The 27,723-nt window shown below is 37.2% G+C and overlaps 2 protein-coding genes across 7 annotated transcripts in view; one reads left to right on the top strand and one right to left on the bottom strand.

Moving 5' to 3' along the window:
* Caf1-55 (chromatin assembly factor 1 p55 subunit) overlaps nt 1–27,723 on the top strand; it is a 406,164-nt gene that overhangs the window by 274,048 nt on the left and 104,393 nt on the right. For all 3 annotated transcript variants that reach the window (XM_090369421.1, XM_090369420.1, XM_090369424.1), the window contains 2 exons: nt 701–793; nt 20,734–20,801. In XM_090369421.1, coding sequence (XP_090225547.1) covers nt 701–793; nt 20,734–20,801 — 161 coding nt within the window. The remainder of the gene's footprint in view (nt 1–700; nt 794–20,733; nt 20,802–27,723) is intronic.
* LOC150088262 (acetyl-CoA acetyltransferase, mitochondrial-like) overlaps nt 18,261–27,723 on the bottom strand; it is a 670,540-nt gene continuing 661,077 nt past the window's right edge. For all 4 annotated transcript variants that reach the window (XM_090369428.1, XM_090369427.1, XM_090369425.1 and 1 more), the window contains one exon: nt 18,261–18,347. In XM_090369428.1, the coding sequence (XP_090225554.1) occupies nt 18,299–18,347 (49 nt within the window). In that variant the 3' untranslated portion in view covers nt 18,261–18,298. The remainder of the gene's footprint in view (nt 18,348–27,723) is intronic.

Genomic DNA, 27,723 nt, shown 5'->3' with positions numbered 1-27,723 from the left:
GAATTTAAGTGGGAAAATCAAAGAAAACAGTTCTGACTCCAGCTATAGAGAGTTTCAGCTCTCTAGATAGAATAAAAATTATAGAATTTGTGTCGAACCCAGTTCGGGTAGGTACGTATCACAACAGATATGAATCGGGTTAATCTGAGCAAGAGGAAGAATCCCATCAGCATTGAGCTTGCTCAACCCGTTCAAGGCCTTATACACTTCAATCAGTTCATGTGCCAGCAAATGTTTGACTGCCATAAACATTCCAGTTATGCCTATAAGATAAAAGCTCAAAAAGAATATCTGTATGAACAGATTTAAATGCATAAGAAATGATAAAAGAGAGGCATATTTAACACAGTATTAATATCATGATTTAGTTTCCTGACATTAAATCTTAAGGAAGATACAGAAATGAACCAAAGTTAATTATTTTTAAAATTTAGATGGTTTTGTAGATATAGTTTTTGTAACAGATTATATATGCGTTTGCATTTGTAATATTTGTTTATTGATTATGCATAGAACATGCTGATTATTTATGAATAATTCATTTTCCATGGGCATCCTAAAATAATGCAATAGTGTATTACATTGAAGAAATAAAACATGACAGAACCTAAGTTAAGTATGTTATATAGAAGTGATGAGATTATGTATTTCTATATGTGGATAGAAAAACAAGAAACACATATTTTGTTTTCTTTGCCAGACTATCTGTTTATGGGACATTAATGCAACGCCAAGAGACAACAAAATTGTGGATGCCAAAACTATATTCACTGGACATACAGCTGTAGTAGAGGTAATATTATCATATTTAATTGCATCTAATCCAACCTGATGACTTTCAGTTCTAAAATTAACGAAGACCCTCTCAGATGTTGTGTGGAAATTATGCTTACCGTTAGTTTCATTTTCAGCATCTTTCATAAACAAAACATCTTAAACTGTCTTAACTGTTTCTTTGATCAGTGATCAGTAATAGAGATTTCATTCATGCTGATCCACTGGTGAAGTGAATGCAGTGCACCTAGATCCCCAACTTATGGTGGACCCCTCAAATGACATTGTGAAAACAAATACTATGTTAAACTAAAATGTGAGAAAATACATTTTACAGAATGTTGTTCTGTCAGGGATGAAACTTTGTGTGGGTTGTGCGGCCCCTTCGGCAAGAAAACCCACAAACACACATTGAAATTTTGTATAGATGTATCTACTTTCTAGTAATTTATACAAGTGTGTATATTTTATTTAATGTGTTGTGCTTATAATTTTTTTTTTCTCATTTAAAAAACTAAAAATATTTCCATACCAAAATGCATCCATAATAATTTGCATAAACTATAGTAGTTTTTGTACATATAATATTGCTTATAATTAAAAATAAGAATATTAACCCAGTAGTGGGGGAAAATCTTGTTTACAAAAATGTTAGCATGATTCCACACATGCCAGTTTCTTAAAAAAAATGTAAATATTAGATACTATTCTAGCCTTTAGTTTTCATAATTTTTAAAATTTTTATTTCAAATCTGGTGCACTACACAGAGTGCAACATGTGATGCATGCTTATCTTGCATCCCACAGAGTGGCATCCATCTTGAATGAATCTCATGTTACATATTCACATCTTTACGATGTGAAAACAATAACAAAAAATTTCAAAAACAGCTTCTGCCTGACCATAGATGTTTACTTAAATTTAGGAATAAAATGGCCATTGATCTTGAACTTTAACCACTGAATTCGAAACAATGGTAACTCACTTCCACAGAAATAGAGGAACGGCGCCTGACAGGTGTTTGATTACTGTTCAGAAACCATAAAGATTTCAACAACTGTTGCAGTAAATTTTGACTAGATTTAGGTAGTTAGGAATAATTTCCAATATTTAATCGTTAAAGGGTAATGCAGAGTTGTTTATTGGAAGGCACGTGTTAGGTGCCATTGCATAATTTGTGATTAGAGTGGTGTGATTATTGCATTTAAGTACAGGTAGGTTCCGTTTTACGAGGGTCCATTTTACGAATTTTCACATTAACGACTGTTTCAAAATATTACTTAAAAAAACTGAAAATAACAAAAAAATTGCAACTCAGTAACACATCGCACAACAAAGCCTGTCAGTCCAAACATGCACTAGGTGTTTCTTTTGTTTTTCGTGGTGCATTGTGGGTGGAATGATAATGACGCCAAGAGTTGTTTTCGTTCAGTGCGGCACGTTGGTTTCATTGTGAATTTTGCCTCAATTGTTAATGGATTCCACAGTGTTATTATATTGCTATTTCTCATTAATAATAATTTTTGTGTGATCATCAGCCCTAAGCATAGGGCAATGTCTGTGCCTGGGGGAGGCTAAAAAAGAGCACACTAACAATTAAGGGGGAAATGGATGTGATTTGTTGCGTGGAGTCTGGTGAGTGCTGTCGGTCGGATGTGTGTAAGGTGTTGAATTTAGTGCTTTCTATTATATCACCAAATACGGAGGATGCGGAAAGGTCACGGAATGACCACATCCCGGAGCAGTATGGCCTTAGTTGCTAATGCTCCTAAAAACCAAATAACTAACTAACTAACTTCTGTTATATCAACGATTATGAACAAAGCACGCACACACAGGGATAACAAGTGTGTCATCCTCCAGAACAACTTATTCATGCAGTGAGACAATGGAAAAAATGTAGGAATTGTTAGTGTTGTAGATTGACGATATGAACTTAAATAACGTTCCTGTTACACAGGCATTAATTCTGGACAAGGCGAAGTCAATTTGAGGAAATATGTGAGAAGTCTGGTAGCACTGAAACATTTACGGCCAATAAAGGGTGGTTTCATTAGTTTAAAAACTGTTCTAAAATTCACAATGTAAAAGTGTCTGGTGAGGCTGTTAATGCCGACATTGCAGCGGCGGAAGAGTATCCTTCTGAATTTAAACGCTTAATAGACAAAGGCAACTACCACCCTGATTTTGTTTTTAATGTGGATGAAACAGGACTTTACTGGAAAATATTGCCAAGTACGATGTACATCACCTGTGAGGAGAGGTCTTCCCCAGGTTTCAAGGTTGCAAAAGATCGGTTGGCATTGCTTCTGGGTAGCAATGCATCGGGAACATTTCAAACTCCAGCTGATGTTGGTGTACCATTCAGAGATGACTCGTGTAATGAAGGAGAGGGGGGTCGTCAAACTCTCAGCTGCCCAACTGAACATGAGAGCTGGTTTTTGTTTTATTTATTTTTATTTATTTTTGTATGCATGTTATAATGAATATAAAAATGTAGATATGAGTTACACAGAAAGCTAAAATGAATAAGTAATAACCGAAACATAAAAGAAATATTTTAAGGGAGGTGACCTGTAAAGTAAAATAAAATAAAATAAAATAACGGTATATAACGGCATCAGATAATGTTGGATAAATTTATCTCTAGTTCAAAAAGGAGAAATAGAGCAAAAAAACATTTAAATCCGATGTCAGCGAAAATAAAAGTTGATACATGATCAGGTTTTTCATCAGGGGACTACAACTGACCATGCATCATAGGACTGCATTTCTATACTTGTCCAAAGCTGTCTAAGAGTAGCAATTTGAAAATAAAGTAAAAATAATTGTAAAAGAAAAGCAATATGACTCCTATAAAGTATGCGCAAGGTAGTGCCTACGCAGTGTTTATAATGGTAGTTACAATAAATTTAATTCAAAAATTACGGTAAATTTAATACAAAAGAACTGAAGTAAACAATTACCGATAAGTCAAAAACGTCAGTTTTTGACTTATCTTGGAAGTTTGGAGCCGTAATCTATAAACCCTGTTATCTGATCATCTAAATTTTACCGGATTTATATCTACTGTAGTTCGGAATTATTCTTGTTCTATTTTCTGTTTTGCGTATTCCTTCACATTTTGGTATGTACGCGGCCTTCGGTCTGACGTTTCATGTTTTTAGGCCATCTTTCCCAAATTTTTTTTTCAACAATACAGGTCATCCCTATCTGTTTCTCTAAATCTATAAAAACTCAGTGACTTGTCATTGTTTCTCCCTTTTGCATCTTGGCTGTGTACGTTGCTCCTCTTCTCTACTTAATGATTCCAGGTAACATTTAGTTTTGGTTTCGATTTCCCTTCTTCTCTACAAGCCTATGGTATTAACACCCATTTTTACTAATGCTTACTTGTACTAGAACCCTTTCTTTAAGGTTGGGCCTTATACAACTGGTAAGTTCAGTATTTTTAATGACTTTTTATACCCTTTTTTTTCTCTTCATACTGTCTTTTTCCATTTTTTTTCCCACATTCGTAAACCTGTTAGTGCAACACAAGGGTGATACGAACGCTCCATCTATCCTCAGTCCTTTTGCTATGAATGGTAAATTCCCTGGAATTTACCATTCCCTATACCATTTGCTTCTCTATACTTTTTCATGCACTTCACATACATTTGTATTTATTTTAATTTCATTTTTTACACTACATTGGGACTACCTTTTCTACTAGTATTATGATAAAAGGCCGCAAAAATTGGCCCCTTTTCCTAATACTACAGACAAGTTTGGAAACACAGAAACACTGTCAGGAGTAGTCCCCTGATGAATTTCCTGGCTATTTATCATATTTTCATCTACTATATTCAGATTTTGCATATTTGCCATCCCCTGATTCAACCTCTTGCTAAAATTGCCCTCCCATTTCTGAATATAGTGTTATTTATTTATTTACTTATATATTCCTTTTTTTTTTTTTTCCCTCATTCCCAGTTCATTTTTGCACTAGCTTTTTCAGATTCTTTCACCTGTTTAACCACTATTCCACTTCCAGTTTCTACTATCCCTTAAACTTCTCTTATTTCTGTCACCTTGTGTACTTCATTTCCATTTTCCCAGACACTTCATTTATTCTACAAATCACACATTATTTATATATATAATAACTATGAAAGTTAATTAAAGACAGAAACACAAGTTATTCAAAATGCACAAGGAAAAGGACAGAAAGCAAATGGTCGAAGGTGTAACCAATAAGACTAAAGACAGCAAACAAAAGTGGCTGCAATTTAAAGAATAGCATCACACAAGCAGCAGATAGCTAATTCTTAAAAGATATAAAATATCAAGTATAGTACCAATGAGTTAAAAACAGTGGAAATAAAGGGAAAAATAAAAATAGACTGAATATGTCAAATGCACTAAAGCATGCAAAGCAGCAACAGCAAAGTTTGCAGATGAATATACAGGTAGTTCTCGACTTTACGAGTTAATTCGTTCCAGCACGCGCATGTAAAGCGGAAACTCGTAGAGCGAGAATTTAATCCCATAGACATAATGTTGAAAATAGGGGTTACGTTCTCAACAATGAAATTAGTTTGTCTTCTTCTTCTTCTTCTTTGGTTCTTAGCAGGCAGCTGGGGGAGGCGGTTGGCCACGCAACCAGTATGCTGCTGTAGGTGCCGCAGGGTTTCGGACTTGCTCTGTGATGTTCTTCCATACCTTACGATCCATGGCGTCAGTCCTGGCCTGGTTAAGGTCGAGACATCGGCTCTTCAGGTCATTTTCCACTTGCTTGGCCCACGTTTTCCTTGGCGCGGTCCGTTGGATCCACCATTGGGTGGGTCGTTGTCTCCAAAGGAGTGTGGATGGTATTCTGTTCGTGCCCATTCTACATACGTGGCCAAACCATCTAAGCCTTCGCTTCTGGATTTGGTCGGCAATGGTTGGTTGCTGTTGGCATCTGGCGCGGATGGTATCATTAGTGATGCGGTCGCGAAGAGAGATGCCCAAGATCTACCGCAGGCATCGCATTTGGAATACCTCAAGTTTGTTCAAATCTAACTTGAGATAAATCCATGTTTCCGATCCGTAAAGAAGAATGGGCAGGATCAAAGTCCGGAAGAGTCGGATTTTAGTCTTTGTGGAAATGTTGGTCCTCTTCCACAGACACCATTTGAGCGAGGTGAATGCAGTGGCCGCCTGTCCAATTCTGCTGTGGATTTCCATGGTGGATGCAACTTTCTTCTCCTGGACCAGCAACCCAAGGTATTTAAAGTCCTGCACTTGCTCGATCTGGACGCCTTCGAGATAGATGGTGGCTTGCGACCCATCTGTTGTCAGGGCCTTTGTCTTACCAGCATTGATCTTCAAACCGTATGGCCGGGCAATGCGGGCAATGTCGTGGAGGATGTCCGTGGCTTCAGCGTCGTTTCCGGCAAGGATAGCACTATCATCAGCAAACATCAGGTCAGTCACATAGTGATCCTTGTCATATTGTATGCCCTGTCTGTTTCTGAATGCTTGCCTCATAATGGCGTCGACCACGATGTTGAAAAGCAACGGGGAGGCTACATCCCCTTGGCGGACTCCAGTTTGGATGGTAAATTCCTCAGATAAATCGTTCTGGATGCACACCTGGCTGGTTAAACCGTTGTATGCAGTTTGGAGGAGTGTGATGACTTTTCGAGGGACATGTTCAACCTCTAGTAGTTTCCATAAGGCAGGCCGGTGGACACAGTCGAAAGCAGACTTAAAGTCAATGAAAACAATGACGGTTCGCTGTCCACACCGGATCCTCTCCTCCATCAGCTGACGAATGGCAAAGATTTGATCACAGCATCCTCGCCCGGGTCTAAATCCTGCCTGTTCTTCTCGACTGGTTTGCTCGCAATGTTTTTGCAGTCTTGACGGGATGATCTTCATAAAGACCTTTCCGATGATGGAAAGGTCTTTATGCCACGTGGTCTGATGCCACGGTAGTTCTTGCAGTTCCGGTTATCACCTTTCTTGTGGATCGGTATGATAATGGCTTTCCTCCATGTTAGCGGAATTTGTTCAGTGCACCAGATGGTTTTGAGGAGTGAGTGTAGTCGGCGAAGCAGTACATCTCCCCCGGCTTTGATCGCTTCTGTGGTGATTTGGTCCACTCCTGGTGCCCTGCCATTCTTCAGGGATTGTATGGCTGCTTTCACTTCTTCTACTGTAGGCTCAACATCGACCATGGAGGCCTCAGGGGGGTCGATCGAGAGTGCTGTTGCTGGCGGTCCCTGAGGTGGGTCGTGACATTAGTTTGTCTAATATGTAGGTTAGTGCAAATTCATCATTTTAACATAGCTATCTACCAAAGTAGTTAAATTAATTTAATTAAATTGGCATTGTTTTGGTCATATCTCATATTGTGACTCCCTTCACAACGAGTTGCCATGGTATTGTACTACCTCGAATAAATAACACTTCACCAGTGGAGAAGACTATTGTTATTTATTCTCAGCGGATACTACCACCCAGACAGCACCGTTTCAAAGCTTGTTGGCTTCTCTTCCGTGGGTGGGTGGGCAGGTACCCTGTTATGAAGTATAACTTCACAATATGAGAGATGCCTGATGGTGCATAATGATATAGACTCTAAAGTTTTTAAGGGCAAAGGCCTCATGCTGTGAGGTAGAATGACTAATATGTAGGTATTTTAACATGGCTATTTACCAAAGTAGTTTAATTAATTTAATTAAACTACTTTGGTTTAATTAATATTTATAAATATTAATAAATATTAATTAAAAGTTTAATTAATATTTATTCTTAGCGGATACCACCACCCATGTGGCACCATTTCAAAGCTTGTTGGCTTCACTAATAACAGTAGTAAATAACAATAGTCTTCTCCACTGGTGAAGTGTTATTTATTCGAGGTAGTACAATATCATGGCAACTCGTTGTGAAGGCAGTCACAATATGAGACAACCAAAATGATGCCAATTTAATTAATTAATTTAACTACTTTGGTAGATAGCTAAGTTAAAATGATGCATTTTCACTAACCTACATATTAGTCATTCTACCTCGTAGCATGAGGCCTTTGCCCTTAAATACTTTATAGTCTAATTAGTTTGTTTAAACAATGATTGATTTATCCAAAGAAATTAAAACATAGCCTGTAAAATCAAGCAAATTATAATAATAAAGAAATTATTTATCACTTACAAATTTTAAAGAATGTTTATTCTTCATCATAGACTAAACGCACATTTTCTGCTCATTATTGGCTCTGCGCTCGTTGGTTTGCAGCACAAGGAGGAGTTGTCTTCAGAAATGCTTCAAGAGGCGTTTGTTTCCAAGATAATCTTTTCTCTATTTTTATACATTTCAATAGCATGCATAAGCATTTTTTAATGGAATGCACAAATTGCAACTAATATGATTTGCACAGAGTAACAACTTTACAAAGCTTACGAAGCTTAAAAAAAGGAATGAAGAGAAGAGTCTGAAAATTTTTATTTGTTTTTTTATACGATTGAAGAGTTCAGTAAAGGCGAAACACATTTTACCATGATAATGCAAAAAACCACACAATTCCAGCTGTTGGTATTTTCGCAAATGCAATAACATTGAGTTACTACCCGTTTGTAATTGTTTGCAGTAACAGAAAAGCCCATTAAACTGGAAAGTGAAAATTGTTTTTATTGTTTTATGGCTGGGATCTCCCGAAATGTGCTTTAGAAAAATATCACAAAGCTGTTCAAAATTGGTTTTTATAACAGAACATATCATAATGATGAAAGTGTAGTGCATTAACGATGAATTATTATCTAATACAAGTTATGCTATAAAAACGACCTTTTAGAGAGTTATATAGCGAAAATTTGAACTTTCGAGGCCGTGGAACGAATTAGCAAAAAACAATTAGTTATTGGGTTCACATTACAATATTTTCACAATACGATGGTGTCTCTGGAACGGATTCATATCGTAAAGCTGGATACACTGTATTGTATAGCTAGATGCTTTTTTTTTTTTGAAATGCGGTATTTATGAATGTTTAACATTAATTTTTTGCAATTAATGTTCATATTTTTGATTTTATTGATCTTTGATACTTTGAGAAAAAAAACCTGGGGACTTGTAAAGCGAAAACTCGTGAAGTGAGAACTGCCTCTAAATGAATGTTATGGTAAATATAAAAATGTAGATATAAGTTACACAGAAAGCCAAAACAAAGTAATAGCTGAATCATAAATGAAATATTAAGGGAAGTGACCTATAAAATAAAATAACGATAGCTGGCATTGGATAATGATGGATAAATTTAGCTATACTTCAAAAACGGGAAATAAAGTAAAAATACATTTAAATCCGATGTCAGTGAAAATGAAAGTTGATACATGATCACGATCACATTTTTCATCAGGGGACTACATCTGACCATGCATAAAAGGACTGCTTTTCTATACTTGTTCTAACCTGTGTAAGATTATTTATCTGAAAATAAAGTAAAAATAATCAAAAAAAAAGAATATAACTCCTAAGTATGGACAAGGTAGTCCCTAGGCACTGTTGGTAATGAAAGTTACGATACATTTACTTCAAATGTTACGGTAAATTTAATACAAAAGAATTGAAGTAAACTAATATCGATAAGTCAAAAATTACAGTTAAAAAATTAAAAGCGTAAGACATTTAGAAAATCTGTACATGAAATACAAAACCGTATGGGCAGGAAATGACAGTGCGAAACCACAAATAGTCAATCCAACAGCTGCAACCAAACCATTATTAAACCGGGACTGTTCTAAGCATTCGTAATTTATAGTAATAAAACCAACGTGAGAGATAGAGCTGTAAAAATATATAACTAGTGATCTCTAAAATCAATCTTAACAAGTAATATATAATGATCCTTGATGTTGTAGTAGTAGCAGTAGTGGCATGTGATGCAAGAAATTATGTGTATGAGCTTATGCAGCATCAGCCAAAAAAAAAAAAAAAAAAAAATCACGCCATTACCTCCAAATGCCTGTCCAGTTCCTCCTTAATTTTATTCAACCTAACAACTTCCACAACGATAGATGGAAGTTTGTTCCAGCAAATTTCCGCACATCTATTCTACCTCTGTCTTTTCTTAATTTGAATTTATGCCCCCTTAGGTTCGTAATCTGAACAAGTGGAAGGATCCCCATCAGAATTCAGCGTGCTCAACCCATTCAACCCATACCTCAATCAGATCACTGTGCAGGTGCCTAGTCTCCAGCCAGTGCAATTTGCAGAACTTCTCTTGGTAAGAGGATCCCTTCATTCCCCTCACCAATCTTGTTGCCCATCTCTGTACACGCTCAAGTAAATCTAAATCCTTCCTAAAATGAGGCCCAGACCTGTACGCGGTACTCAAGACGTGGACTGACCATTGCCTTATACAGAGGGATAATCACCTCCTTTTCCTTGCTAGCAAAATTCCTATATATATCATTGACAAAACCCCATGACCTGCCCTGATCGCCTGTCTGCATTGCTCAGAAAACTTCATATCTGCCTGCACAATTACTCCCAGGTCTTTTTCATTTTCTACCACCTTAAGTGTAGTACCACACAGTTGGTACGTTTCTCTGGGGTTATTTCTGCCCATATGCAGTACTTTGCATTTGTCAAGGTTAAACTTCAGTTGCCACTTCTTAGTCCATCTGCCCAAATTATCTAGATCCTGTTGCAGTAGCACACTGCCATTACTGTCATTAACAACCCTGCCAACCTTATGTATCAGACATTCCCTCAGATATGCCAGATAAGCTGTACTTGCTACCTGGGAGTCTAAAATGCTGATGAAACTGATATTCTGGTGACACAGTCAAGTCGAATGGATCCAATTTTCAGCAAAGTCTGGACTGTCTGTGACAGCCAAATCCTCTGCTTGCACCTTCACGATGGTGGTCCTGTTAGTAATCCTGGGTATAACCTCCATGTACATTCACACGGTGGGTGACCACCCAGGTGTGAACCAATGTAAGAAGGGGTCGAGGTGTGGGGGTCCACACCACTTGGAGGAATGCTGCCCCTCTGTTACCAGGTAGTACTAGGTGGTAGATGACTCTCATCAACCGGTGCAGTACCACCACTTTGCTTATTGGAGGCTTGAAGTGGTGGAACTGAAGGGTCTGGTCAACCCTTCCCCCATCTCTTCCATCATGTAGTATGATTGATGACGTTTGATGATTGTGGTGAGATCCAAACGTCCTTACATTTCGAGGGTACAGCTCTAAAACAGCGTTCGCAGGCGGGCAGCTAGTTAGTACACTAGACAGAACCTTTTGGTAACTCTCTAGGAGGCTTCTGGATCAGTTTGTGTATAATCTTTGCTACCTCTACTCTGACAGATAGTGACTGGAGGGAGTCAGAGTAGTTTGTATAGGGGGGGAGAATTTTCGAGGCCACGTTATATCAAGGATCTCGGTATATTCTTACCATGTGTACGCCATATCCACAAATTTCATCATTTCATAGAGCATGTCCCACCCATTTTTTCTTACTATTGAATATACCATGAATTGCGAAACTAATAGAGTAAGCTTATCTCTAAAAAGATCTAAACCTCCCAAACACTTCCTAATTCATTTCACAAATATAAATGGCCTCAATTCTAATCTCAGCAATGTCCATTTCCACTTGCAGTCTGCGAAACCCCATGTACTTTTTCTGACAGAATCTCAGTTATCGGTTGATTCAACTACTGCTCATCTCAGATGCCCAAATTATTTGCTGTATGATTCCTTTCGCCTCAAAGGTGGTACTTGTGCATATGTCCGTTCTGATATTCCCTGTCAGAGACTTGGAAATTTGGAATCTTTTCTCTTTGATCTTCTCTGGCTTAAAATCTCTCTACCTCATTGTGTCAAATTCATCTGTTGTCTCTACTGTTCTCCCAACTCCACCAATCACTTGGATCTCTTTGACTTCCTCTCTTTGCAACTTGACTTTCTCCAGTCCAACTTTCCTAACAGTGAGACAATTTTTCTTGGTGTTTTAATGTTCACAACTCCAGCTGGCTTCCGTTTTCTAGTCACACCGATCCAGCTGGTCGAGATGCTGAGGCTTTTGAATTTACTAATAACCTTCCACAGATTGTTCATTTACCTACAAAAATACCAGACAATCCTAACCATACAGCCAATACGCTTGATATTTTCTCACAAACAACCCTTCTTAGTACACTGTCGAAGTGAGAGGTCCTTTAGGCACCTCAGATCACAACTTGGTGACTCCAATGGAGCCTTTATCTAATGGCTATTCCCATCCTCATATTGTTTGCCATTGCAAGAATGCAAAATGGGATGACCTGCGCAATTTCTTTTTCTTGGTCGGATTACTCTTTCAAAACTTCTGATGTTAATGTTTGCTCAGATCATGTCAGTGAAATTATTCTTGCAGGAATGAAATTCTTTATCCCACACTCCACTTTAAAATCTCGTCCTTTATCTAAACCTTGGTTTTCCAATAAATATGCTAAGGGTGCTCAAGAGAAGAACGTTGCATATCGTAATTGGCTTGTTTCTGATTCTTCAGTTTCATTTTCTGCCTACACCAAAGCTCGCAACAATTGTAAAGCAGTTATTAATCAGTCCAAACTAGAGTTTGAACAGGCGAAGAGTCGAAAACTTGCTTCTTGCCCTAATGGTAGCCAAGCATTCTGGTCTTTTTCCAAAGCTATTGGCCGCAACTTTTGCCCATCTCTGCTCCCACACTGTCCAAACCAGATGGTTCTGTTGTCATTTCAGCCAAGGATAAAGCTGACCTGCTAGCATCCCATTTTTCTTCCAACTCATGTATTAATGATCTTGGTAAAACTCCTCCCACCATTCCCAACACGCTCCATTCAATGCCTCCTGTTATCTTCCCTCAGAAGGATGTCAGAAGGATTTTAATGAATCTTGATGCTAAGAAAGCTGCAGGTCCCGATGGTATTTCTCCACTTTCTTATTCCAAAGGTGTTTTTCCTTCTGCTTGTAAATTTGCTCATATCCAGCCAGTTCCTAAAAAGCGTGACAAATCTCTCCCATCGAATTATCATCCCATTGAATTACTTCTACTCTTTCTAAAGTAATTGAGTAATTAATTAACAGCCAGTATGGATTCTGTCAATGTCAATCCACTGGTGATATTCTGTCTTATATTACCAGTTTGTGGACTATTTCAATGGAAAAGCTTGGTGAAACACAAGCAGTTGTTCTCGACATATCAAAGGCTTTTGATCATGTTTGGTATAAAGGTCTTCTAAACAAGCTTCCATCTTATGGTTTTCGAAATGGTTTTTGTAATTGACTATCCAGTTTTCTCTGTGATCGCTTACTGAAGGTGATGGCAGACGGCTCTCCGTCTTCTTACTTCTCCACTAATGCTGGTGTCCCCCAAGGTTCAGTTCTTTCCCCCACTCTTTTCCTCTTGTATATTAATGACTTTCTTCCATTGACTGGAAATCCTATCCATAGTTTGGCTGATGATAGTACATTGCATTCCACTTTCCATTTTGAGAAACCTTGCCCTGCTCAATCAGCTTCAACTTCTCGAAAATCTGCTACCGGTTCCTTAAAATCTAAAAGTGAGTTGTCTCTTATATCTCACAAAAAGTCTTTTGCTCCTATGCCTATCTTTGGTGACACTCTGATTTCTAGGCAAAATGATATACATTGGAATCTCGTGAATATGAGGTTAAGGGGACCTATATTTTGACGTTTTGTAATAACGAGGTTTGTAGTAACTAGGTCCTCCAAAAGTGTCGAAATTAAACCCCCCCCAGTACATACTATATATCTAATAATAATAATAATATCAAAAATAAATTAATAAAATAAGACAATAAAAAAAATTAAAAGAAAAACGAAATCCTTGTCTAACAATACAGTAATAGGAATAACATTTAAAGCTTTTATTTGATTTGTAAGATAAGCTAAGTGAAAAGCTATATTAACGGAATTGAAAATATTGTACAGTATATATTTTGATACATAGAATATTTTAGTATCGCATTAAAAAGAATTACAATCTTAATATAAAAGGAGATGTAAAACCATTAACGTTTTAATAAATTAATCTAATTTAAAGAAAAAATCCAATGTTGTTTGCACAGTTTTTGTTCTATATGCACCTTTAACTACAGCACAGTCATTATCAAATGCAATAATTGTTTCTTTATCAACATTACTGCAGGCCAACACATTCTCTATTATGTTCAATGAATTTTGGGCATCTTTTTTTGGTTGGCAGTGCATCCAAGACATTCCAATTTGGTTGCAAGTTGTTCCCTCCTTCTGTGTTGCAGATCAAGTACCTTATCAGGCAGGCTCTATATGCTCTCTTGAGGTTATAAATAATGCCTTGATTCAGTGGTTCATTAAAATGTTGGTATTAGGGGGTTAAAACCACAGCCGCATATTTGTCAACTTAAGTGTCTCAGCAGAATGTGCCATAAAACGGTCTAAAATCATCAAAATGTTCCTTTTTTCTGAAGCCATTCTTCTGTCCAATTTCGATAACCAAGACTGAAAAATTTTGACCATTAACCAAGCACTTCTATTGGCCTCATAATCACAGGGAAGTTAGTTAACTGCTTTTAAACATCTTGGCTTGGAAAACTGACCAATCACAAGTGGCTGTAGTTTTGTACTCCATCTGAATTGCAGCATAACAGAACAGTGAATCTTTGTTTACTTAATTTTCCACCATGAAAAGACTCTCCTCGAACTCCAAATGTTTTTTTTTTTTTTTTTGGCAGCAAATTAAAAAATAAACCTGTCTCGTCAAGATTAAAAATATCCTTTGCCTCCTATTTTTCAAGGATGGACCATACAGAACACAACCAGTCTGTAGCCTTTTCTTTGTCGACTAATCCAGACTCACCACAAAAATTTCGCGAAACCAAGTTATTCCTGTCTTTAAATCTTTGGAGCCAGCCACTGCTGCATTTGAAGTGGCTAATCCCATGTTGATGAGCTAGATAATTTGCCTTTTCTTGCAAAATCGGACCTAATATTGGCAAATTAGATGCACGCATTTGTTGGTACCACTCAAAGTTTTCTTTCGATCTCCTCGTGTTTTGCACCACGAATTCGTTTCCTGTTTTTCATCGCTGCTGCAGTGTCAAGCACTTCGTCTTTTTCAATTTTTTTTCAGTATTGTAGATAAAGTAGGTAAAGGGGATGTTGTTATTCCTTTGCAATGTCCGTTTTGCTTCTTTCCATCCTGTCAGCCTCTTGTATAATTTTTACATTTTGTCGCTATAACACTGCTAGATAAGATTTAAGATAAACAAATTTTTAATTAATTTAAATACACAAGTTCCAAAGAAGACATCAGCTCAGATAAAATGCCACAAAAATTAGATTACTGTATACAATAGAAAAAGACTCTTTGAACTGGGGTAACAATTGCAACTGATCTTATTCCCGTGGAGAGCGAGGAAGTGCATGAAAACAACTTAGAAAAACTTTTTATTCTTTTGTTAATTTAACAACTCATCCTCCAGAAAGATGTTTTTCAGATTGCCCTTGACAGTGTAGCTACCATAAACTGCTTTTGTTTACACCAAACTAATTTCTAACAAGTCAGTGCCATCCTTCGGGAAGTAGGGAGCCAGGTTTCTGGAGGCGATAATCAGATTACTCTGCTAAGATTCGTATTAAACATACAAAATGACAATATTCATTTCTCACGCCGTGAAAAAGAACTATGTAATACATAGTAACTGAATTTTGAAATAAACGAATATATTTACATAGAAAAGGTCTATCCTTTCACAGGGGAATGGTATGTGCTTCATAAAAACAAGTACTTCATATAAACCGAGTTTGTATTAACAAGATTTTACTTTATCTCTTTTGGGGATTATCCTGACTTCTAATCGCTCTTGGCACAAGCACATTACAAATACTGCTTCCTCTGCATCTAAAAAATTTGGTTTTCTCTTTCACTCTCAGCATTACTTTTCTTCCAAACACAGCTGTTCACTCTGTACAAATCCCAAATCCGCCCTATCATGTAATATTGTTCCCACATCTGGGGTGGGCCCCCCAAAACCTCTCTTAGATTCCATTCAGAAGAGGTTAATTAATGATTCATCTCTAACAGAGTGTCTCCACTCGCTGTCTCATAGATGAACTGCTTCTGCTGCATGCCTCTGCTACAGATGTTTTCATGGGCGTTCGGACTCTTTCAAAACAGTCCGAACACTTGCTGCCAGCAGCCAACGTCCATTTACTGTCCAACTTCAAACTCATAGAACCAACTTTTCATCTTACTCTTTTATTCATTCAACTGCCGTTTTCTAGAACAACCTTCCTTCATATGTATTTCCTAAAAATTTCAGTCTAGAGAAGTTAAAGTCCAATGCCAACAAATATCTTATTTCATCTTCTCAACCTCGAAACCAAGCACGGTACTATATACTATAGGTTCTAATACTTCCTGTGTTTGGGGTTTACATAAAAAAAATAATTAATAAAAAAAGAATTTTACACCAAATTATGGACAACAAGAGTTATATTTAAAATAAATATGAAGAAACGTGACAAAAAGTGACCTTTTACAGGTCACTTTCCTTAAAATATTTCTTTTATGTATTACTACTTCTTTTTGGGTTTCCGTGTAAATCCTATCTACATTTTTATATTTATTATAACATGTATATACAGGGTGTCTCTAAAATATTGGCACAAACGTTTAGGGGAGGTAGGTAACGTCTAAAGGAATGTGAATCGCATAGGAACCCATTGCCGGAAAGGTCACGGGAAAGTAGTAGCAGAGGCACAAGAAGTAGAAATGACACAAGACAGTAATTAGTGGCAAACATTTATTTGACATAATATTAACAATGGAGTACGAGATGGATAAATTTCATGATGTTACAACAGATGCGATGCATGCGTGACACCGACGCAGCATGGATTGGCGGACACGGTCGAACACACCTGGAATTTTTGACAGTAGCAGCGGTGCAGACGAGTCTTGCCAGAGGTCCATTTCTGTCTCCACAGGTGATTCATACACGATAGATTTGAGGGCCCCCCCCCCCCAACAGAAAGAAATCAAGGCTCAATAAATCAGTGAGCGTGGGGGCCAGGCAACGGGTCTGCCATGGCCAATGCATCAACGCCCAAAATGCCTGTTCAAATGGTCACTAACACACATTCCATAATGGGCAGGCGCCCCGTCATGTTGAAACCAAATGGTGCATCTCACATTTGCTGGAACATCGTCAAGTAACCCTGGTAGATCTTGTTCAAGAAAGATCCGATATTTAGCGGAGTTCATGCGGGATGGTAAAAGATATGAGCCGACTAAACAGTCACTGACCATACCTGCCCACACATTTATTGCGAAACGATGTTGTGCCGAATGGGAGGGGCGCATGCCCTGTGGGCCCTCTGCTAATCCATATAATCGGTGCATGTCTGCCAGCTCACAGTTCGTATATCGAAGCATGCCCTCGTGTGGCGACTACTGATTGAATGAGTAAACCAGAAATTTTCCCTCTCCTGAACTGATGAACAGCGCAGTGTACCGACTTACGGTGATGTTTTCTGTTATAGATTCCTGTGCGATTCACATTCCTATAGATGTTACCTACCTCCCCTAAATGTTTGTACCAATATTTTTAAGACACCCTCTATATACCTCTGCATCCTTTGCTGCTGATTTGTGCACTTTGGCGCATTTGACATATTTAGTCTGTTTTTATTTTTTTCTTTATTTCCACTGTTTTTAACTCGTTGGTACTATATTTGATATTTTATATCTTTTAAGAATTAGCTATCTGCTACTTTGCACGATGCTATTCAATAAACTATAGCACCTTCTGTTTGCTTTCTGTCCTTTTCCTTGTGACATTTTGTATGACTTGCACATCTATCTTTGTATTCACTTTCATAGTTATTATATATATACATCTGCATCCTCTGCTGCTGCTTTGCGAGTTATAGTGCATTTGTTATATTCAATATATGTTTGTCTATCCTCAATTTCTTCTAGTTTTACCTTATTGTTATTTTACACACACGCACACCAATGTAATATTTTATTTTGGAAATCTGCCATTAAATAATAAGGGAGCCAAAATGTTAGGGGTACGCTATTATATTGTACACCCAGTAGGGTCAGGCCCCTCTCTCTTTGGTGTATAGTAGATGTTAGGAGTACAGACCCATTCATTGTTTGTCAATATATTGCCATGTGCAGCCATTCCCCGATTAACGTTAGGTGTTGCGTTCCACGAAACTCTACCTAAGTCGGATTTTACAAGTCCGAATTTCTTCCATGCTTGTGCAGAACTCACCACTGTGCTTGCTGAATAGATTGAATCCAAAAAGAAATGTTCGACGAACATGTGAATAGAATTATTTATTGTATTTATTCAATTTTTTATCTTATGTGGAGAAAAAATTAGGAAAGTGTGCAATTTAAAAAAATTTCAAAATTACAAAAAAAAAAAAAAAAAAGAGAGAGGAGACGGGCATAACATCAGTCAGTCTTACCTCTCGAGCATTGTTGCCAGAATTGGCATCTTCATCTGATAAGTACGCCGCTGTGGAGATTTAGGAGTCGGCCGCTGAACCTTATGAAAGGACATAATAAAAATCAAATATGTATCATCTTCATATGAGTTGTATTGTTGTTATTATTATTATTATTAGCTATATGGTGCAGGGAAGTCTGAGGCTTAAGCTATGCCAGCCAAAGAAAATTTCTGAGGCACCCTGAGAGAGAGAGAAGTAATAAGGAATCATGAAGAAAGAGAAGAATGACAATATCCAGCTCAGGACCTTGGGTGTGCCAAGCCCATACTCATCAGATGTGAGCCCCTTTTCAAACTCTTCGAAGCCTTTTACATGCTGTGGTCATATTTTCTTTCATGCGCCATTTCAACAACTTTTAATAATTTCCTCCCAGGTCTTATTAATGTTTCAGATGGCATGGTAAATACTGCAAGATTTGCAAAAGTCTCTGAACGTAAAATTTTTCTCACTGTGTACTGCAGACAATGCCTGAGCAAATGTGCGTAAATAGTATGGTTTTAAATTTGAAATAACACGCTGATCCATAGGTTGGATGATTGAGGTCGTGTTTGGCAGTAGAAATATGACTCGCATTCGAATTGATATCATTTAGATACGTAGAATGTCCAGGAGCATTATTTAATAGAAGCAAAATCTTGAAAGGAATCTTGTTGTCTTTACAATATCTTTTAACCTCAGGAATGAACCAACATTTAAACTAATCCTCAGAGAGAGATATTGTTATCAATGCTCTCTGGGTTGATCAGAAATGCACTGGTAGGGTGTCTTTATTGATGCCCTTAAATGCACGAGGGTTTCCAGAATGGTACACATGCAGTGATATTAATCTGTAATCTCCCACTGAATTAGCCCCAAGTGATAGCGTGGCCCTATCTTTTGAAGCCTTGAAACCTGCATTGTCTTTGCCTCTTTGGCAATCTATGTTTGATCCGGCATTTTTTTCCAATACACAGCAGTCTCATCAGTATTAAAAATTTGCTGCGTTAAATAGGTGCCTTCATCAATAATTTTTTCCAACACATCATAAAATTTCTCTGCAGCTGCAGAATCAGTACTGGTGACTTCACTGCATACTTTAATGTTTGCATTAAATTGGTTCAAGCGCAATGCTTGAACCAATTAAACCCATTGCTTGCCGACAACTTGGCTTGGGGTTTGCCATACTTATCCTTAATATCTTCATAAATACTCCTTGCTTTTGCTTAAATGACCATTAGACTCAGGGGCACTTGCTTCTGAATCTGATTTTCCATTCATATTATTAATAGCTTTTCAATCTTCCATATAGCTCCTGAATGCTGTTTTGTGATCACTGTTGATCTTAAATGCATTGATCTTTTTACATGTTCTTTTATACATGCACTATCCTTTAAAATAGTATTCACTGTTGAAGCAGCGAGACCTAATTCCCTTGCAATAGACTTTGTCCTTCTTCGCACTTCTTAATCATTTTCATCTTCATTGTTAAATCAATTTTGTTTAGTTTCCTGGCACTGCCAGCACTTGCACATTCTGTTGGTCCCTTTCCCTTCATCATTGTAATACGTAAATAGGAATGAAGAGAAGTTTCTGAAAATTGTTTTTTATATGATTGAATATTTCAGTGAGGGAGAACACATTTCACCATACTACCATAATGTAAAAACCCACAGAATTCCAGTTTTCTGTATTATTGCAAATGCAGTAAGATAGTTTATTACCCATTTATAATAGCTTGGCACACCCAGGGTCCTGAGCTGGATATCATTATTCTTCTCTTTCTTGGTGATTCCTTTCTACTTCTGATTTCTCTCTCTCTTTCTCAGGGTAACTCTGGAATTTTTTTTTTTTTTTTGGCTGGTGGAGCATGAGCCTCAGGCTTCCTTGCACCATATGGCTAATAATAATAAGAATAATAATAATAAATAATAGATTGCGCTAACAGAAAAGCCGAATAAATTGAAAAGTGGAATTGTTTTTATTTTTGATTTTTGGTCATGACCTCCAGAAACGTGCTTTAGAAAAATATCACGAATGCATTCAAAATTGATTCTTATAATGGGAACTTATGATAATGGTGAAAGTGTAGCGCGTTTTCCATTATAAAAAAATGACCTTTTAGAAAGAGAAATAGCTTAGTAATATAGAAAATTTCAACTTCCAAGGACTTGGAACGAATTACAAAAAAAAAAAAAAAAAAAAAAAAAATGTTTTTGCGTTCACGTTACGATATTTTCACAATACCTCCATTTATTCCTACAGGATGCAAAATGCGTTTCCCTGTTTTTTTTTTTTTTTTTTTTGGCTGGCAAAACTTTATAATGAATTACATCATGTTTTTTCGTTTCTGTATAATAATTACTTGTTTCTATATACTTTTGCACCCTTATAAAAATGTACATATGTATTCTATCTCTCACTCACATGCACATTTTCTCTCTATAGGATGTTGCTTGGCATCTTCTCCATGAAAGTCTTTTTGGCTCAGTAGCGGATGACCAGAAGCTCATGATGTAAGTTCATTATTTAATAGTAAGGATGCATTGATTAATAGGTACATAACCAGCTCCTTGGCCGATTAATTGTTAATTGGCTTTTTTGTCAATTAATTAACATTTCCTGCTAAATTTAAGTCAGTTAGACACTGCCAAGAAATTCGTCAGATAGGTTTGATCTACTGAAATGGATTAAGTAAATATTTTCTGAGTTTGGCCAATTTATTTTTTGTATTAATACAGAGAATGCAATAAAAAATAAATCCAACTTAACAGGTATTATAATCAAATGTATTACCCTTTGAACACAATATAAAGGAAAAAACAAATTAAAAGTAGTTTTACACAGATAATTAAATTGAAATACGAAAACATCAGAGTTTCACCATTTTCAAATTAACCAGTAAATATTCTTTCAACTACTGAAGCTGGTGCACTTAAATATTTTAAAGCCAGTTTTTTCAGAAGAGGTAGTGTGTCTCGCATGTTTTTCCACCATAATTGGACTATTATTTCCAGGCAGTAATGACAAATTTAAATTCTGATGCAATTCTGAAGTGCAACACTGAATAATGCTTGTTCTTTTTTTTTTGAGGATTGCTTCTCTTTTGAACTTACTCTGGTTGACATTTCTTCTTTTCCTTCGTTTTGAACACTCTCTGTTAATTCATCAAGCAAATTTGAAAAAGTCATAGTCATAGCCTGGGGTATCTTGATCTTCAGTGGAACTGATTTAAGCATATCCTATTGAAATATCATCAAGAGAATCTCCTGTTACCTCCATTTGATCTTGCTTCATGGCTTCTAAAACCCATTCCTTTATTTTGTGTTTCATATCACTTTGAAATTTTATCTTAAATCTAGGATCTATAAAAGTAGATAAACACAAATTTTTATTTTCTATGTTAGCAAAAAATCTTTTCATAGTTGATTTAGGCTCCTCAACTGTGATAAGATTTCCACTGAAATTATCATTGAAGTGGTAGATTCTCAATTACTAGCTTCATTAGTGATTTTTTTTTTTAAATGGTCCTAGGAGTTGGTCAATTTTTTCTACAAAACCCCATTGTCATGAACTTAATGTTGGAATATTGTTATCCACAGCATAACTTGCAAGGACTTTTCGCTGTTCTGTGTTTCTTTCCAGCATGTAAGACATTGAATTACAACGAGCGGATACATAGCATTACCATTAGTAGAGGCATATGATGCAAGAAAGTCAGCTTATACAGCATCAGCCAAAAAAAAAAAAAAATCCATCCCATTTCACCCATCCATTTCTTTCAAATGTTTGTCTAGTTCTGCTTTGAATTTATTTAATCTGTCAACCACATGCTGGCTAATGGCAAACATCTGCACTTCTATTCTACAACCTTTCCTCAATTTGAATATATGTTCCCTCACAAGATTGATTTCAGCATTGAGCTTGCTCAAACCATTCAAGGCCTTAGACACTCCAATCAGATCACCGTGCAGGTGCCTATTCACCAGCCACTGTGATTTAGGTGGTAGATGACTTTCATCACGGGTGAAATACCAACAATTTGCTTATTGGAGGCTTGAAGTGGTGAAACCCATGTTTAGTCTCTAGAGCAAAGTTTCCGGCATCCCCCTCCCCCCATACTTCTTCTTCAACCCATGCACGGTACTAAGTACTATAGGTTTTGATACCTTTCGTGATTGGGGTTTTTATAAAAGAAAATAAAAAAAAAAAAAAATTGCAAATCTTAAGCCTTTATTCGTAAGAGCAACCCTTTGTTCCATTCACTAATCTTGTTGCCGTTCTCTGTACTCATTCCAACAGCTCTACATCCTTCTTAAAATGTGGTCTCCAATCCTGTATACAGGGATAAGGATGTGATTATCAAGGGGATAATGACATCCTTATCCCTGCTAGAAAAATTTCTTTATATCATTGACAGGACACCATGCAAACTGTCTGCATTGCTGAGAAAACTTCAAATCTGACTGCACAAGTACCTCAGCACCTTTTCATTCTCTACCACCTTGAGTGTAGTACCAAACAGCTGATATCTTACTCTGCGGTTACTGCTATCCATATGCAGTACCTTTCATTTGTAAATGTTAAACCTCAGTAGCCACCTCCCAGCCAATCTGCTCAATGTTTCTAGAGCCTGTTGCAGTAGCATACTGTCATTAGTGCCATTAACAACCATGCCAACCCTCGTATCATGTGCAAGCTTAAACAATAAGCCCAATATCCCTTCATCAGTATCATTAATAAATACAGTAAACAACAATGGACCCAACATTGAACCCTGGAGAACTCCACTAATAACATTAGTCGACGAAGCGCAGTGTTGTCCATTGATTACCACTCTGTCTTCTTCCACTCAACCTTCCCTTTATCCATAGAAGCATTTTGCCCTTAATGCCATACTGCTCCAATTTGTGCAGTAGTCTTCTAGGTGCAACAATATCAAAAGCTTTTCTAAGATCCAAGTTTATGATATGAAAATTATTTTTTTCATCCAGTTACTTTGTAGTATACAGTCATATACTTTGTAGTATACAGTTGCATTGTAGCCCACATCATAGTATACAGTCAAACTTATCAGACAAGACTTCCCCATAACAAACTCATGCTGTGTCCTACCTATAACCTAAGTGTTGTCTAGATGATTCTACTGTGCATCTTTAACCAGTGCCACCATTAGTTTCCCAGAACAGGTATGTAATTACTTGTCACTGTTTGATCCTCCTTTGTCAATTGGTGTCAAATTTGCACATCTTAATCTTCGGTACATCAACTGAGTCCAAGGAAGTTCTCATAAGTGTTTGCTTACTTCCTTTGCCGCCTCCTTTGATATAACTGGATAGATCCCATCCACCCCAGGTGTCTTTTTTATGTTTATCTTCAACAGTTTCTCCTCCACTTTGCTCTTATTTATTAAAAAATCATTTAACTCACTACCATAGTTTAATGCACCTCTGGTATAGCCCTCCCTGAATAACTCCTCACATGCAAATGTAGATGCAAAATATTCATTCTTAGCTACCTGAGCAGGATCATCAACAATTGAACCCTTGATATCAAGTGGACCAATCTGATTCATCCCCTTCCTTTTAGAGTTTACATGAGTAAAGAACTCTTTGCTGTTTTTCTTTGCCTCCTTTGTCAAAGATTTCTCGTAATCTGTGTTTGCCTACCTAATCTCCCTTTTGACTTGATTACAGAGCAGCTTATATCTTCCATGGGCTTCTGTGTCACCTTTTAATTTATGTGTCCCATGCATTTTTCTTCTCTGCCACTTGTCTCATTAGTTCATCTAACATCCATTTATGCCTGAACCTTGAACAATATTTCTTTGTTGGTATGTAAAGCATTGTAGCGTCCAATATTAATTCTTTGATTTAGAATTTAGAATTTTCTGTGGGTAACATCTTCAGTTGGTCCACTGTATAGACTTTAAAAGCTGTCTGAGACCTCTGTAGTCATCTTTACGAAAGCAAAAATCTTTCCCTTTGCCCCTGATGGTAGATACCTCTTTCAGTAAATCCCACATCAGCACACTGTGATCACTGCCACCTAGTGGCCCTTTTATCTGCAGGTTCTTAATGCATGAAGGATCACTACTGACAATGAAATGAAGAGTATTGCTCCCTCTGGTTGCCTTCAAACCTACTGTTATATAAAACAGTCATCCAATCAATCCACAAAAGTGTTCCCTTGCTAGTGTGCGTATGACCAACCCCAAATGTTCCAGTCATTATCTGGTAAATTAAAATCCCACATTATAAAACAATCTGATTTACTGCCCCACACTATTTATCTGTACAGCTGTTTAGTATACTCATCAGAGTCATTGAGCCTATAGGTGCTATACACACTCCTACTCTCAGTTTTGCTTTACCAGTGCTTATGTCACACCAAACTGACTCAACTTAGCCCTGTCCACCCATGGAAACTGGATGCACTTCCTTAGATTTTGTGTGTTTCTTAACAAATACCATAACCTCTCCTACCTTTCTATCCTGTCTATATCCTTCCTGTACACCTTGTACTCCCCAAATTCCAGTTCTGCATTCCTTATATCTATGTGATGCCACGGGTCTGATATCGCAACAGTGTCTTGCTTTGATGTTTGACCAGAACCTCAAATTCATTAAATTTATTTACTGCACTCCTAGCATTGTTGTACACACAAGTATACATGCACTTGTTTCCTATTCTTAGCTTCCCTTACATAGCCCATGTATTTACTTGTTCCGCAATCACTCCCAGCAGTCTCTGAAATCCCTGGCACCTTGTTTTCCTGACTGCTTCTTATTGCAATATAAGCAGCACAAAAATCATGTTCACGTCTGGCAGCGGCTACTGTTAGCCTATTTTCCGTGTATCCCCCCCCCCAAACTAAAAGTTTTCCGACCCACCTACCTCGATGGCATCAGCAAATATTCTTGCACCCTTTCTGTTTTAGTGTATCCCATCCCTGAAGAAACAGTCTCTAGAAAGTAGACTCGGTTGAAAAATAATTCTACCCCATGACCCTTTCACAATCTTTCCAGGGCTGAATTGATTGACACGTCTCTCATCATATCGTGTCCTTATAGAATTGCAGGCCCTTTCAAATTTAACCGTAACTCTCGACTTTTTTCAATACTGACCTGTACTTTCTAAGTAAATCTGCAGATCTTCTTCACTTAATGTTATTAGTGCCGATGTGTACAACAATATCACCTTTTGTGCCCTTAAAGGATGATATCTGCTTTACAAAGTCATCAACTTTTGCCCCTGGCAGACATACCTTGGTCCTATTCCACCTTTTTGCTCAATATATTTCCCGGTTCCCTGACAATAGAGCCGCCGACAACTAGTTCCTGTGGGACCAGCCCATTCTGCCTTGGGGATTGCCGCTGTGTTGCCTGAGGTTCAAGTGCAGGGTCTGGCGTTGAATATTTGACCACTGAGAGCTTCATGAGCCTCTCAATTTAATTCCTTCTAGGGCATCTGTCCTGTTCTTCAAGCTCTCATAAAGGCCCATAAGAATGCTGAGTTGGCACCTCACATTCCTTACATAGAGCACACACAAGGACATTCCCGTTGGCAACATCATGTCTCGTTCCTGATTGATCCACAAACTTCAAACAAGCAATACATTACAAAAGGCTGTGATTCAGGGGGCAACCCCCTCCCCCCCACGGTTTTCCCCTGAACCACATTCCTCCCACAACCTTGAGCCGTTTGCTTTGCTGCTATGATCTGATCTGAGGCATGATTTTTAATTCAGTTTTAATATTCAATTCAAATATAAATTTAATACAATTAAAAATATTACACTTAAACTTCAAATGCACTAATAACACTAAATATACTAAATCAGGACTAGTGCATTTTGGCCCGATTAAGCGGCTGCCCCAATTATCCGAAGTTTCACGTAAATAGTTAAAAATACAATGCAAATTTGTGTGAAACAGTGATACAGTGAAACAATTGTAAAGGGAGGGCACATTGTGCCCTCCCTTTACAATTGTTTCACTGTATCCCAGGTGCCGTCTGACACGAACATGTACAATTAAGTCATGTTACGAAACATGATTTGATATATAGCATAGTAGAGTACCCTTCAATATACAGTGTGCAATAAGCACGCCGGTCATTGTGATCACGTTTGTGAATTGAATTTTAATTAAACTGTGATTCTAATTAGCGAAAATAGGAAGAATATTATGCACAGGCTATAAAAGCAAAGATATATTAAGCACAAATTTAACCTTTATTGGCTTACCAATTAAAAAATTAAATGATACGTGATAATCGGAATAATTAATACGTACTATAATAAGTAGATACGAACTAGTTGACATTTCTGCTCACTGACATTTGTGGGTGCGGGGTTAAAATTTAAAACAGTAAAAAGATAAGCAATCAATAAAAAAGAACACGGCACACACAAATTTGCAAGTAACATGATATGCGCAAGTGAGAACGGAGTAACAAGTTACAAAGCTTTAAAAATAGGAATGAGGAGAAGATCTGAAAATTAATTTTTTTATATGATTGAAGATTTCATAGAAGTGTAAACACATTTCACCTTAATAACCCACAGAATTCCAGCTGTCGGTATTATCGCAAATTCAGTAAGATCGAGTTTACTGTCCGTTTATGATAGATTTCACTAATAGAAAAGCCCAATGAACAGGTGACTTCTAATTATTTTATGGTTGTGATCTCCAGAATTTTGACTGAACCACATAGTACCGTCGGAGACAATTGTAGGGTAATCTCCAGTGCTGTGGTCTCCTGCCCCGATTAAACAGCATGCTATCCCAATTAAGCGAAGTAAACCCTGTCTATTTTCTCGATTGGTTTCTGTTTTTTAAGATTTTCCCCAAATAAACGGCTGCCCCGATTAACCGGTGGCCCAAATAACCGGAATCCACTGTATATATCAATTTAGTAACGAGTTTTATCTACTTCCAAATTATGTTATAGTAATTTCATGTCTCCTATCAAGTTTAATTTGTGTACTAAGTTGTAACATTACATTTATAAATTCTAAATGGTTATATGTATTAATTTAAAATGTTACGTTTGTATAATCGAAGTACAGTCGGTCCTCGTATAACACGTGTTTACATTACACGAATTCGATCATACACGATTTATAAATAGGGGAACGATATCTTATATAACACGAACCGAATTCGCTTATGCACGATTCGCCTTCGTGTTTACAAGAAATGGCAGTCGAACGCGGAATCACCCCAACCGAATGCAACACGATAGGAATGAAGAAGATTCTGAAAAGTATTTATGTGTTTTATATCAATAAAGGGGAAACACATTTCACCATAATAACGTAAAAACCCACACAATTCCAGCTATCGATAATTTGCAATTGCAATTATATCGAGTTTACGACCAGTTTATAACAGATTCCACTAGCAGAAACGCAACTGGAAATTGTTTTCATTG

Source organism: Mastigoproctus giganteus, chromosome 3 (assembly GCF_048544385.1).
Source record: "Mastigoproctus giganteus isolate SK-2022 chromosome 3, ASM4854438v1, whole genome shotgun sequence".
Classification (NCBI taxonomy): Eukaryota; Metazoa; Arthropoda; class Arachnida; order Uropygi; family Thelyphonidae; genus Mastigoproctus; species Mastigoproctus giganteus.
This window is presented reverse-complemented; position numbering and strand designations above follow the sequence as displayed.